The sequence below is a fragment of the Macaca nemestrina genome, chromosome 15 (genome assembly GCF_043159975.1).
Source record: "Macaca nemestrina isolate mMacNem1 chromosome 15, mMacNem.hap1, whole genome shotgun sequence".
NCBI lineage: Eukaryota > Metazoa > Chordata > Mammalia > Primates > Cercopithecidae > Macaca > Macaca nemestrina.
The window spans coordinates 92,615,416-92,628,871 of NC_092139.1; the positions used below are offsets into that span (position 1 = coordinate 92,615,416).

The 13,456-nt window shown below is 50.4% G+C and overlaps 1 protein-coding gene and 1 long non-coding RNA gene across 12 annotated transcripts in view; one reads left to right on the top strand and one right to left on the bottom strand.

The window, feature by feature from the left end:
- The window catches only part of LOC105495698 (KIAA1671 ortholog), a 248,906-nt gene that overhangs the window by 80,937 nt on the left and 154,513 nt on the right, over window positions 1–13,456 (bottom strand). Inside the window, exon 1 of one of the 8 annotated variants that reach the window (XM_071080297.1) lies at window positions 689–3,012. The exons of the other annotated variants lie outside the window; for them this stretch is intronic. Within the exon in view, the coding sequence (XP_070936398.1) occupies window positions 689–973 (285 nt within the window). The 5' untranslated portion in view covers window positions 974–3,012. Of the gene's footprint in view, window positions 1–688; window positions 3,013–13,456 lie in introns of those variants that run through there. 8 annotated transcript variants of the gene reach the window in all.
- Window positions 731–10,815, top strand: LOC139358699 (uncharacterized). 4 transcript variants are annotated; one of them, XR_011614007.1, is made up of 4 exons: window positions 731–809; window positions 2,144–2,183; window positions 3,047–4,514; window positions 10,304–10,815. It is a non-coding gene; the product is annotated as an uncharacterized lncRNA (long non-coding RNA). The 4 variants fall into 4 exon arrangements; XR_011614009.1 differs by lacking the exon at window positions 10,304–10,815 and adding an exon at window positions 4,945–8,408; XR_011614008.1 differs by lacking the exon at window positions 10,304–10,815 and having other exon boundaries at window positions 3,047–3,164; window positions 4,397–8,408.

Consider the following 13,456-nt stretch of genomic DNA (forward strand, 5'->3'; position numbering starts at 1 on the left):
GAATCACCATAAGGACCTTATGATTGTTTCTGCACTGTCCCCCAGCAGGACACAGGCCGAGGTTTTCATCATTAGCTGTCATTCCACCCTGCTGTCCCAATCCAAGCCCTCCTGAGTCTGCCTGAGTAAGAAATAAAGGCCTGCCGCCCTGGCCCACTCACACCAAGCCCCAGGTTCACGGCCAGCGGGCAAATTCGCGCACCATCTCGGTCTCCTAAGGCCCTTTCCTCGGCAATTCAACAAAAGCTCGGTAGAACGACAAAAACTACAACTCAGCGTGCACATGACATGGCCACTTGTGCTTCCTAGGAGGGTGAAAGGAGATGAGGCAGGTGCCACTAATCCACCCTAAAAATAGGGGGAAGGATGAGCTTTCGTGTCGGGAGCTGGGGTGTTCACACTTAAACATAAATCAACCGGCAAATTCAGCCAAACTCATGCGCTGGCCCTGTCCACACAGACGTCGAATCCAGCAAAAATTTCCTGACCGACTTCGGGAGAGAGAGGAATTATTGCTACGTGCCTCTTTCCCAGGTACAGGGGACAGGAAGTGCCTGGGCTTTGACTGACAACTATTCTGGGAGCAGTAACTTCCCGGGTTTGATGTCTGAGACCCCCTCCCTGGGAGGACTGGAGGGGAGGAGCTCTCAGTGTTGTTTTAATATTTTTTAAAACATAATAAGCTTACAATATCTGGCGGCTCCGAATCTGTGTGCCTTTTCCTCAGTGAAGAAAATCTCTGTTGGCTGCGAGCGGAGAAGCGGCGGAAGGATTCCCGACTCCGGGAAGCCAGGTGTCGGAAGGAAGAGGTACGCTTGAAGGGGGTCCGGCTGCCCGACTCTGCACTCGTCCGTTCATGGCCCACCGTGGTGGTCACCAAATTGAGGGCTTCCTGGAAGGACCTCCTCACGGTGCCCATCCACTGGGTCATGTGGGTCTGAGCCACTGTGAGTTTATCTCCCAGGTAATCCATGGGGCCAGCCAGGAGGAGAGGGAAGGAGGAGGTTAGGGAGGGCGAGAGCAATTAAAACGCCAGTGTCCTCTCCCCTCTTCTGACTCTTTTGCTCATGGAAGTTCTGGGCTTGCTTGGAGGAAAAAAATTTAAAAACAGCAGCTCTCTTCAGGCAAACCAAGGGTAAGTAAACATCCCCGAGCCAGCAGCCGGCTGCATCCACGGATGCCGCTCAGAATTAAGAGGCAGCTAAGTGCCAGGCTGCGAGTCCACCCCAGCGGAGTTGTAAAGTCAACACACTGGGCAGTCCAGGTTCCAGTTCCAGGGCTCACCCAGCTGATCGGCGGAGACAAGGAGCTTTGAGGAACAAGCCGGCTGCACTCACTCCAGGGCGTGACGGTCCCCGAAAGGCGGGGGGTGGGGGTGGGTGGAGGGGGCGGCCTTGGGCACCCTTGTCCTCACTTCCCTTCAGGTAGGCAGCCCCCCTGAGGTGCACCCTGGAAGGTTCCGGTGGGCAAGCTGCCGCGCCCTGCTGCCCCCTGCCCGGCTGCCCTCGGCCAGACCCCGCTCACCTGACCCATGCAGGTTTTCTGTCCTTTGGCTGGAGATTCCAAACCTGTCGGCCGGCAGGCGGCTAGCTCACTTCCGGAGGCAGCCGCCAGGGCCCCCGGGTCCCCTGGCTGAGCAGCCCGGGATGACATCAGCCCCCGTCTTAGCGAGGGGCTTCGCTGCCCAGGAATGCAGGAGGGGCCTCGGGGAGGCGGAGGCGGTGGCGGTGGCCGCCCAGGGAGCTGACGTCCGCCCCCATTTTTTTCTCCCCCAAGTCCCAACTCGCTCACGGTCCCTCGGGGCTGATGGCAACTTCACGTGCTTGCCAGCCTACCCACCCCTGTGCCCTCACCGCAAAAGCGCACCAGGAAATGCGGCTGCACGTGTGTGCATGTGTGTGCACGTGTGTGTGTGTGCCTGTATGTCGGAGATCTGGCAGCCCCGGGGAAGGTTAGCACTGCTGGGAAACGGCTTCTGCCTCTACGGTTACAGGCAGTGTCTTGGGACCTCTGGTCGGCTGTCAGTCTGTCTCCCTCTCGTGGTCTGTTTCTGTTGATTTCTCAACCTCGCTCTCCTCCCTCTCCCTGTGTCTCAACTTCCACTTGCTTGTCTCTAAGCTTCTCTCCTCTCTCTCCTTTTCAGCTGTCTCTCCCTCCCTCTCTGGAAGGCAACACTGAGCCAGGTGAGACAGCCCCTGAGGTCACCCCAGGAAGGACTGAGGCGGGCTGTATTTCAGTACAGGTGGAGTTGCCATGGCAACCCGGGGCACAGCATCTGCCCCGTCCTGGGCAGCAGGCTCAGCACTAGGAGCAATGGGAATGATTCATGGTTTACACCAGGTCACATGAGCTAGCTGGGTTTTAACCCTTACAGGGCTGGAGTACTAGGCGTAGGGGTATGACTAGACCCTAACACCCACTGCCCTCGGCCTGGCCCCGCTCATCTGACCCATGCAGGTTTTCTGTCCTCTGCCTGGAGACTTCAAACATGTCAGGGGTTGTAAGAAGCGGGTGGGCAGCAGCTGGATCCTGGAGGTCAGGCATGCCTGTTAAAGGAGGTTTCTCTTTCCAGCAGGGATCCACATCCCCCCAACCCCACTACTTTTACAGACAAAGAAATGCAGATTCAGAGACATAGATTCGCTTGCCCAAGGTCACACAGCAAGGATGCTGCCAGGGCATGCACCAGAGCTGCTCCCACTGCAGGTTTTCCCAGGTCTGACATGGTACCTGGCCCAGAGTCAGGACTCTGTAAATATTTATTCTTCGGACACCAAGTACACGATTGAAACCCAGGTCGCTCAGAATGCATCCTATGTCCTTTCCACCACCACCTCAGTTCAGTTTTGAACAAATATTTGTTTTCTAGACACTGGTCAAAGGGCCTCACTTGAGAAAGTTTATCACAAAGGATTCTCTGGCAATGTGTCCAACAGATCTCTTTCTTCTCCATGTATTCCTAGTCCTTACAGCTATTCATTCTCTTTCTCTCCCTCTTTCTCTTCTTTCTTCTTCTTCTTTTTTTTTTTTTTTTTTTTGGATACAGGATCTCACTCTGTTGCCCAGGCTGGACTGCAGTGGCGTGATCATAGCTCACTGCAGCCGTGGCCTACCAGGCTCAAGCGATCCTCCCACCTCAGCCTCCTGAGTAGCTGAGACTACAGGTATGTGTAGTTCCAGCTAAATTAGCCCAGCTAATTTTTTTGTGTGTTATTTTTGTAGAGACAGGGTTTCACCATGTTGTCCAGGCTGGTCTCGAACTCCTAGACTCAAGTGATCCACCTGCCTCAGTCTCCCAAAGTACTGGGATTATAAGCATGAGCCACTGCATCCAGCCTCATTCATTCTTTCACTCACTGATTTAATAAAGATTCAGAGGGTGCCTACTCTGAGCCAGGCACTGCATAGAGATTAACAACAGAGGGCTCAGAGCCCAGCAGGGGATGACAGTGGTGGCTAATATTTATTTATTTGTTTGTTTGTTTGTTTATTTATTTTTATTTTTATTTTTTTTGAGACGGAGTCTCGCTCTGTCGCCCAGGCTGGAGTGCAGTGGCCAGATCTCAGCTCACTGCAAGCTCCGCCTCCCGGGTTTACGCCATTCTCCTGCCTCAGCCTCCCGAGTAACTGGGACTACAGGCGCCCACCACCACGCCTGGCTAGTTTTTTGTACTTTTTAGTAGAGACAGGGTTTCACCGTGTTAGCCAGGATGGTCTCGATCTCCTGAATTCGTGATCCGCCCATCTCGGCCTCCCAAAGTGCTGGGATTACAGGCTTGAGCCACCACGCCTGGCCAACCATTCATTCACAGGAATCAACTAATGAATTTTTTTGCATGAACCCATTTGACAGAGAAGACTGAGATCCACAGAGGTGAAATCATGTACCAAGATTATGCCTGATAGGTGTCCTCCAAGATGACCATCAATAATCCTTCCTCTGTTTTATCCATAGCCTGGTGTGGTCCCTTCCCACAATGAATCAAGGTTGGTCCATGTGGTTAGCAGAGTAAAGAAGAAGTGATGGGCCGGGCTTGGTGGCTCATGTCTGTAATCCCAGCACTTTGGGAGGCCGAGGCGGGTGGATCACGAGGTCAGGAGTTCAAGACCAGCCTGGCCAACATGGTGAAGCCCCGTCTCTACTGAAACTACAAAAATTAGCTGTGCACGGTGGCAGGCACCTGTAATCCCAGCTACCTGGGAGGCTGAGGCAGGAGAATCACTTGAACCGAGGAGGCAGAGTTTGCAGTGAGCTGAGATCGTGCTACTGCACTCCAGCCTGGGTGACAGAGTGATGTGCCATTTCAAAAAAAAAAAAAAAAAACAGAAGAAGAAGTGACAGTGTAGGACAAGCTTGGTCATAAAAAGCATCATGGTTTCCACCTTGTTCTCTGAGGTCATGCTGGGGAAAGCCAGTCGCCATGCTGTGAGGATGCTCAAGCAGTCACACACAGAAACCCACATGGAGAGAATCTGAGGCCCCCAGCCAACAGCTAGCACCACATGCCGGCCGTGTGAGTAAGCCACTATGGAAACAGATGCTCCATCTCTAGTCAAACTCTTAGCTGACTGTAGACTGGCCAATATCTTGGGTACAACCTCGTAAGAAACTCCAAGTCACAGTCACTCAGCCACACTGCTCCCAAATTCCTGGCCCATAGAAATCACAGAGATACAAGTGCCCAGAGGCAAGTAGGTACATGGTCCATGAGAAAACTGAAGGTTGAAGGCGAAGGTGGGGTGGGGGGCTCTTGCAGCAGCCTATATACCTCATGTTGATATATCCAGAAGCATTACCCCACCGTGCAGGTGAGGAAACACAAAGGGCCAGGTCACACTGCCATGAGTGCCTGGCTCTACCTTCCATCACATGCAGCCTCTTAGGTCCCAGGACTTCTGGCATCCAAAGTGGGCCTCCAAAGTTTGCCCATTTTCCCCACACAGATTGCCTATAGTGAGCTCCTACACCAGGAAGTCCTCTTCATGGCCCTGCTCCCTCACCACGCAGGCCCGGGACATCCAGGGTGGAAACAGGAACAGACCAGGGTGGAAACAGGAACAGACCTGAGAAAGAGCTGAGTCCTCCCCCCGGTCCCAGGAAAGTCACATCAGAAATACCTAGAGAGCTGGAATGGCACACAGCTTTTTAACAGACCATCTGGACATCGGGATGGGAAATCCACTGGGGTCCTCAGGAGGAAAAATGTTAAATCAAAGTAGAAAGTAAAACACCTTTAAAAAGATCATACCCAGTGTTGTCAAGGTTGTGGTGAAACAGACACATATACCCACAGCAGATGGACATTAAAACTGGTATATATTTCCTGTAAGAAATTTAATACTCTAAATCAAAAGTCTTAAAAAATAATGGCTTGTCAGTAAATGACATGCATATTGAAATGTACAGCTGAAATGTACTGATGTCTATACTTTTTTTTTTTTTTGAGATAAAGTCTCGCTCTATCGCCCAGCCTGACATGCAAGTGGCATGATCTCAGCTCACTGCAACCTCTGCCTCCTGGGCTCATGCAATGCTCCTGCCTCAGCCTCCTGAGTAGCTTGGGATTACAGGCGCCCGCCACCATGCCCGGCTAATTTTTGTATTTTTAGGATTTTTAGTAGAGACAGGGTTTCACCATGTTGCCCAGGCTGGTCTCGAACTCCTAACCTCGTGATCTGCCCGCCTCAGCCTCTCAAAGTGCTGGGATTATAGGCATGAGCCACCATGCCCAGCCAATAATTTATTTTGAAATGCACACACACACAAATGGAGTGCTGGGTGCTGTGGCTCACACCTGTAATCCCAGCTCTTTGGGAGCCTGAGGTGGGAGGATTGTTTGAACCCTGTAGTCCCAGCTACTCTGGAGGCTAATGTAGAAGGATTGCTTCAGCCTGGGTAGTTAAGGTTGCAGTGAGCTGTGATCACACCACTGCACTCCAGTCCGAGCAGCAGAGTGAGATCCTGTCTCAAAACAAAACAAAACAAAACAAAGTGCCATGGATGGATGGCTACATTTTAATAAAGCACACATAGCAAAAAAAAAATTTTTTTTTTGAGATGCAGTCTCGCTCTGTCATCCAGGCTGGAGTGCAGTGGTGCGATCTTGGCTCGCTGCAAGCTCCGCCTTCTGGGTTCATGCCATTCTCCTGCCTCAGTCTCCCGAGTAGCTGGGACTACAGGCGCCCGCCACCACACCCGGCTAATTTTTTTGTATTTTTAAGTTTCCTGTGAGACACCTGGTCATGGGGGGAGGGTTTCACCGTGTTAGCCAGGATAGTCTCAATCTCCCCACTTTGTGATCTGCCACCGTCAGCCTCCCAAAGTGCTGGGATTACAGGCGTGAGCCACCGCGCCTGGCCACATAGCAAATTTCATAGACTCTAGCTGATGGGTGTTTTCCTATATAATTTTTCTGTATGTTTGAACATTTTCATAATAAAAGGGGGAGGGGGGCGCTGTGTCTAACTTTTGACCCTATAGTTAGTGATCCAGTTCCACAAACAGGAATTCCTTTGGAAATAACAATAATAATATACAAACGTTTTGCTCTAAGAATGTTTATCACAGTCACATAGATAATGACGAAAAGGTGTAAGAACCTAATTGTTCAAAAAGGGACTTGCTCAGTGTGGGGCAAGCCATGCTGGGCTAGAGGCAAAAGGAAAAAAATAAGTAACACTAATCCTGTTTTTATTTATAGTTCTGGTTCTTTTCTCATTGTAAATTTTTGCATTAATTTTAATTTTTTTAACACAATTAAAATATTATTTATAGTGATCAGTGACTTTTCTTGATGTCCCCCAATTTTGTGCCCTATGTGAGCACCTCACTTCCCTTATTCTAGACCCACCCCGTCCTTGCTAAATAAGTATAGCATCATGATTAAGGGTTTGGAGACCTAGCTATAGCTCTTACTAGCTGTGTGACGGTGAGCAAGTGACTTGACTTCTCTGGTTTTCAGGGATGAAGTCATTGAACTCATCATTTTCATCGATGCAGCGGGTACCACCCCTGACTAAGATCCCCTTTTCTAGAAGGTGCACACACACCCTTCAGCTGCCATGAATGCTGGTTACAAAAGGTTCAGAGCTCCACCCTCCTCTGGAAACTGCCCTTACTGAAGGCTATGCCAAGATGCCCATGGCCAATGACTGACCAATACGGAACACAACACCCAGGTCTCCTTGCCTTAAGGCACCACCAACTCAGTGATGCAATTCACACTCTGGGGGTGCCCATGTGACTGGGCTGAGGCTGGGGCTCAGCTGAAACCACATCTGTACTTAGCTTTGTCCCCTGCCCCAGTTGTTGCCCTTTCTTCCTTATGGGTTTCGCTTGAGAGCTTTCCCTCAATGAATCACTGCACCAGAATCCTCATGTCAGTCTCTGCTTCTAGGGAACCTGACCGAAGACCACCACCACCATCACCACCATCACCACTGCTAACTGAGCACTTACTATGTGCCAGGCATTACACTGCATCACCATCAGCTCCTCCCAACAATGAAAGGAGGCTGATACCATTAATATGATTATCACTGCCATTTGACAGATGGAAAAACTGCAGCAGAGAGAAGTGAAATGACCAACCCAAGGTCACACAGCTATTAAGTGGTGGAGTTTGGCACCCCCCACCCCGCCCCGTCTCACACCTGTGACAAGCTATATATCCTGGCCCTCACCAAATCAGTCTGGATGGCGACAAGCGCCCAGAAAAGCAGAGACCAAATGGCAGGTGGGATCATCCAGTTCTGCCTCCTTCCAGAAAGGGGAGAGGGGTGCAGAAGTAAGCTACAAAGCCAGATGCCTGCTTGTTCCCTCCTGGCTTCCTTTAGGTACAGAGCGGTCTGCAAGTGTGACTATAAAAAGCTTCACTTCCTGAAAACTGGGGCAGCGCAAGCATTCTCCCCCAGAGGACTTTTTCTGCAAAGTCTTCTGTTCTCTCCAGGAAACTCTTGGGATGTTTTGGGCATCAAAAAAGAAAGAAAACCATCTCTTTCTTACATAATTAATCCAAAAAATGCTGGAGAAGCTGCTGAGATCCAGGAAGTAAATGGGAATTTCATCTACAATGTGAGGCGAGGCACAGAGATCGCCATTTCTAGACAAGCACGTGTGATTTCAGAAATCAGAAAATGGGCTAGGTGTGGTGGCTCATGCCCGTAATCCCAACACTTTGGGAGGCTGAGGCGGGTAGATTCCCTGAGGTCAGGAGTTTGAGACCAGCATGGCTGACAGGGTGAAACCCCATATCTACTAAAAATGTAAAAATTAGCTGGGAGTGGTGGTGGGCACCTGAAATCATAGCTATTTGGGAGGCTGAGGCAGAAGAATTGCTTGAACCCGGGAGGTGGAGGTTGCAATGAGCTGAGAACATGCCATTGTATTCCAGCCTGGGCAGCAGAGCAAGAGGAAGGGAGGGAAGGAGGGAGGGAAGAAGGGGGGGGAGGGGGAGGGGGGGAGAGAGAGACAGAGAGAGAGAGAGACAGACAGAGAGAGAGAGAGAGAGAGGAAGAAGAAATCAGAATATGTCATTCATTCATTCATTCATTCATTCATTCATTCAACAAACATTCCCCAGACAGTTACTTTCTGCAAGCTCAGTGTTGGGTTTGAGGGGACCTACAGTCTCTGAAGAGCTCAGTATATCTGATTCTTAGCCATTAAGGGTGGAAGGTGTCCCCAAAGTTCAACTCAAATCTGAGGCTATCCCATTTTCTCCCCAAAGTCTAATACAAACATGTATAATTTCAAGAATCCTTGGTCTGGTGGAAGAAAGAAATAGGAAAAGAAATGAACAATTGCCAAGGGTTCTGATGAACAAGTGAATAACATGCTATGGGAACATAACAGGGAGGGGTGAGCCCCAACCAAGAAATTCAAAGGTTGAGGAAAGAACAGGGAAATGATCACTTATTAAAGACTTAAAATTAAAAGAAGGGTATCTGGGTGGGGTTTTGAAGGATAAATAGGAGTATTCCAAGAGGGCTGAAAGCGAGAACACCACGTGCAAAGGCCAGAAAGTAGGGGCACGTTCAGTCTTGCCCTCAGAGTTCTGGACATGTGGCATCCCTGCCTACCACTGCCTTCCCCTCCTCTTCCACCTCCAAGACAACCTTCAGCTTTTTCCAGATCTCCCGCAGGAGGTCCCATTTATATGACCCTCCTCACATCCTGCTTCCTAAAAGATTGGACATTCCAGGACTATGCATCCTAGACTAAGAGGTACACTAATATTATATTAATAAAGAAGGTGGGGCTGGGAGCGGTGGCTCACGCCTGTAATCCCAACACTTTGGGGGTCTGAAGTGGGCGGATCGCCTGAGGTCAGGAGTTCAAGACCAGCCTGGCCAACATGGCAAAACCCCATCTCTACTGTGGTGGCAGGTTCCTATAATCCCAGCTACTCAGGAGGCTGAGGCAGGAGAATCGCTTGAACCCAGGAGGCGGAGGTTGCAGTGAGCCAAGATTGCACCACTGCACTCCAGCCTGTGCAACAGAGCGAGACTCCATATCAAAACAAAACAAACAAAAAAGAAGGTGGTACAGTGGAAAAAATAACAACCACTAATGGAGGATTTACTGTATACTAGGAAATAGTTACTCGCACATCTCACCTCATTTAACCCTCAAAACAACCCTTAAGGGTAAGTCCTGTTAGTGATGTTCCCCATTTTGCAGAGAACAATGAGGTTTAAAGAGCCAAAGGACTTGCCCTGGGCTAGGTGCAGTGGCTCACACCTGTAATCCCAGTACTTTGGGAGGCCGGGGCGGGCGGATCACAAGGTCGGAGTTTGAGACCATCCTGGCTAACACGGTGAAACCCTGTCTCTACTAAAAATACAAAAAATTAGCTGGGCGCAGTGGCACATGCCTATGGTCTCAGCTACCTGGGAGGATGAGGTGGGAGAATCGCTTGAACCTGGGAGGCAGAGGTTGCAGTGAGCCGAGATCGCGCCACTGCACTCCAGCCAGGGTGACAGAGCGAGACGCCCTCTCAAAACAACAAAAAAAGGGGGGGGACTTGCCCAAGGTCACTGAGCTGGCAAGAGGGCTCTGGGACTTGAATCCAGACCTGTCTGATCCCAAAGCACTTCACCACCTCATTTCTCTACAGTTATCTGGGTTGTTCCCCATGGCCTCTTGTGAGGGTCAGGAAAAGCCTTCAGAAGGGCTTGTCCAGTTGCCAACTACATTAGTTTCCCTTTCTTGTCAACTGGCCTGGTGACAAATTCCCAGGACTACATGTGGGAAGGGCTGGCTCATGAACTCAGCTTCAACCTACTTTTTTCTCTCTTTCAGATGGAGCAACACCGTCAGTCAGAAGGTAGCAGACGGCACAGGGCTTCCGCGTAAGGCCTGCATCACCTGAGTCATGGTTTTCTCATCTTGCATGAGGCCCACCCGCTTCAAAAGGTTGTGACAAAAAAACAACTGAGATAATTTGTGCCCCTGGCACGTAGTAAACACTCAATAAGGCCGGGCGCAGTGGCTCACACCTGTAATCCCAGCACTTTCGGAGGCTGAGGCGGGTGGATCACTTGAGGCCAGGAGTTCGATACCAGCCTGACCAACACGGCAAAACCTCGTCTCTACTAAAAATACAATAATTAACCAGACATAGTGGTGTGCACCTGTAGTTCCAGCTACTCAGGAGCCTGAGGCAGGAGCATCTCTTGAACCCAGGAGGTGGAGGTTGCAGTGAGCGGAGATCGTACCACTGCACTCCAGCCTGGGTGACAGAACAAGATTCTGTCTCAAAACAACAACAACAACAACAACAATACTCAATAAATGGTGACCACAAGGGATAATCGTTTTTCTATTATAATTCCTATCATCTTACTGTTCCAATGAATCACAGGACCCTAGACAGTCAGAACCAGGACACCAGCAGGGACCAACCCAGGCCAACCTTCCCATTTAACTAAAGAAACAGGCCCAGACCGAGGGCTGCCCTAAGGCCTCACGGTCCATCTGCAGCAGGCGCCCTCTCTGATATCTCCCAGGAATTGTGCATGATCTGAACTTTGACAGTGTCTGCAACCTCACATATTACCTGTTTCCCCAGCTTCTTTCGACCCTGGATAAACTGGACAGATGTTCATCCTGGAATGTGCCATGCCATCTCTTGTTCAGCCTTTTGCATATGCTGTTCCCTCTGGCTAAGACACCTTTCCACCCCGTCCTCACCTGGCCAGCATCTAGTCCACCACAGCTCACCTTAGATACTCCTGCCTCTGAGACACCTCCCCCGTTTCTTTATGTCCATGGGGGCAGGGGGCACCTCTGAGCTCCCACCCTGCCTATGTAACCCCCACTGAATCACACAGTTTACCTGGCTGTAATTTGGTTTACCCATCAGTCTTCCCCTCTCGGTCCCAAGCCTGTGGGTGGCAGGGACGTGTCCTGTCCACCCTTGATACTCAACATCCTCAAGAGGCTCTCATCACACCCACCGTGTGAAATGAAGGAATCACTGAGGCTTGAACTCAAGTCACAGGACTCCAAACATCCCCCTTGGGAGACTTGTTTCCAAGGCAACAGAGAAAGGAATTCAGATAAAAGAAAAAAAAAATAGAAATGACTTGATTTTATAAGTCAATCCCAGATTATTTATAAACCAAGCCCAAGATTATTTCCTTGTGTTAATTTATCACATTCTTCTTCAAATAGTCATTTTAGTGACCTAAGATGTCTTTAATTAACCTTGGGATGAGAAAAAAAAAAGAATCATCTGGCAAGGAAATATTTCTAGAAACAGACAGAAACTCATCACCTTTCTTTATCAGTCCCCACCCTCAGCTCAAGTAGAAAGCGGCGTTTTCCATGCTGTGGAGAGTCTGCCATGGGGCCCTGCCCGGCATGGTGAAGCCAATCAGTAATTACAGCCCCTCTTCCAAGAGCCAGGCCTCTCATAAGGCTGCAAACCCTGGCCTTCTCTAAAATGGAAAAAGGCAGGCGGCAGGCCCCCACCTAATTCCCCTGCCTGACTTATCTCGCTGGGCCACCCAGTGGTTCTGGGGGCAATCAGCCCGTGGGCAGGAGGAGGGGAGCTCTGCTGGTGTTTTTGGCCACACTGCCTGGGGCTGGACAGCACGCTTCTTTCCACCGCAGTAGCTGAAGTTCCACATGGTTGGCTCAGTTAGCAAAACAAAGCAAGATGTTCTTGGGAAACAGCAAATGAGAACAGGGATGAGGAACACGTGACCTCCCCTAAGAAATGTATTTCTGACCAGTGAGTTTGCTTTACTTGGCTGACCTGCCCCCTAAACAACACTCTGAGATTTTGAAGGTCTCCATGAGCATCACAAAAGACTGAAAAAATGAGAAGGCCTTTTTGGCCTTTCTTTCCTTGCTCCCTCCCTCCTGTCCTGACTTCAACAAGCACTTAATCTTGAGTGCCTTCTATGAACCAGGTACTATAGCAGGGAAGCAAGAGACCCACTCCTGATTCTGTGCGACTGTTTTACTTGGGGTTTGTAGTAAGCACAGTCGCAACTCACAGTAGCTGTCATTCACTAAGGGACTACTGTGCGCCCTACTGCCTCGCTGACAGGTATAACCCAGGAAGGCTGTAATCTCCAGTGTATGATGGGACAACAAAGGCTCTGGACAATGACATCGCTAGTCCAAGTCATGCATGTGCTATGTGCAGAGCGGTGACACAACCCACAGCTGGGTGGAATTCAAAGCCTGTGCCCTTAACCACCGGGCTACCCTGCCCCTGTGAATACCCCCATTTGTGTCCGCTGAATTATGGGGTACAGAAGATGTGGTCACAGGAGGGAAGACCTTGACGTGTGTTCCTCCGTCCCTCCACTCCATTTGGCTTTCTCCTACTCACACGTAGATTGGCCGCGAACCCCAACTGAAGCCTGACGGTGAAAAACACAAGGTTCACCAACATGGCTTTGGGGACTCCCTCCCGTACTCCGTTCTGACAAAAACTCAACCACACTAACAGCTCCAGTGACCAGCAAGTCTGGGTGGCCTCAGAGGGCATCTTCCATGCCCTCCTGCCCAGGCTGAATGGAGAGGAAGAGCCAGGCTCTGCCCCACACCACTGTGGGGCCCCAGGCAATGCTTCCCTTCTCTCCGGGATGTGATTCCCCAAGGGGGCTACCCAGGAAGACCACAGGAAAGACCAACTCAAAACCCTCGGCCTTCCTCTGCAAAGCCACCAGACCCACTTACAAATACTGTGTGGCCCGGGGCCCTTACACAGCCTTCTCCTGCCGCAGCTGCCTCCTTTTGCAGATGGAAATCATGACACCTACCTCCCAGGTATTAGTGCAAGCCAAGAGCACACAGCAGGGCCCCAGCAACAGGCACAGATATTCCAATGGGGACTGCCCCATTGGAATCCACCATTGGAATGAGTGTGGCTTAACTACCCACATTTGGCCGGATGCGGTGGCTCACACCTGTAATACCAGCACTTCAGGAGGCCAA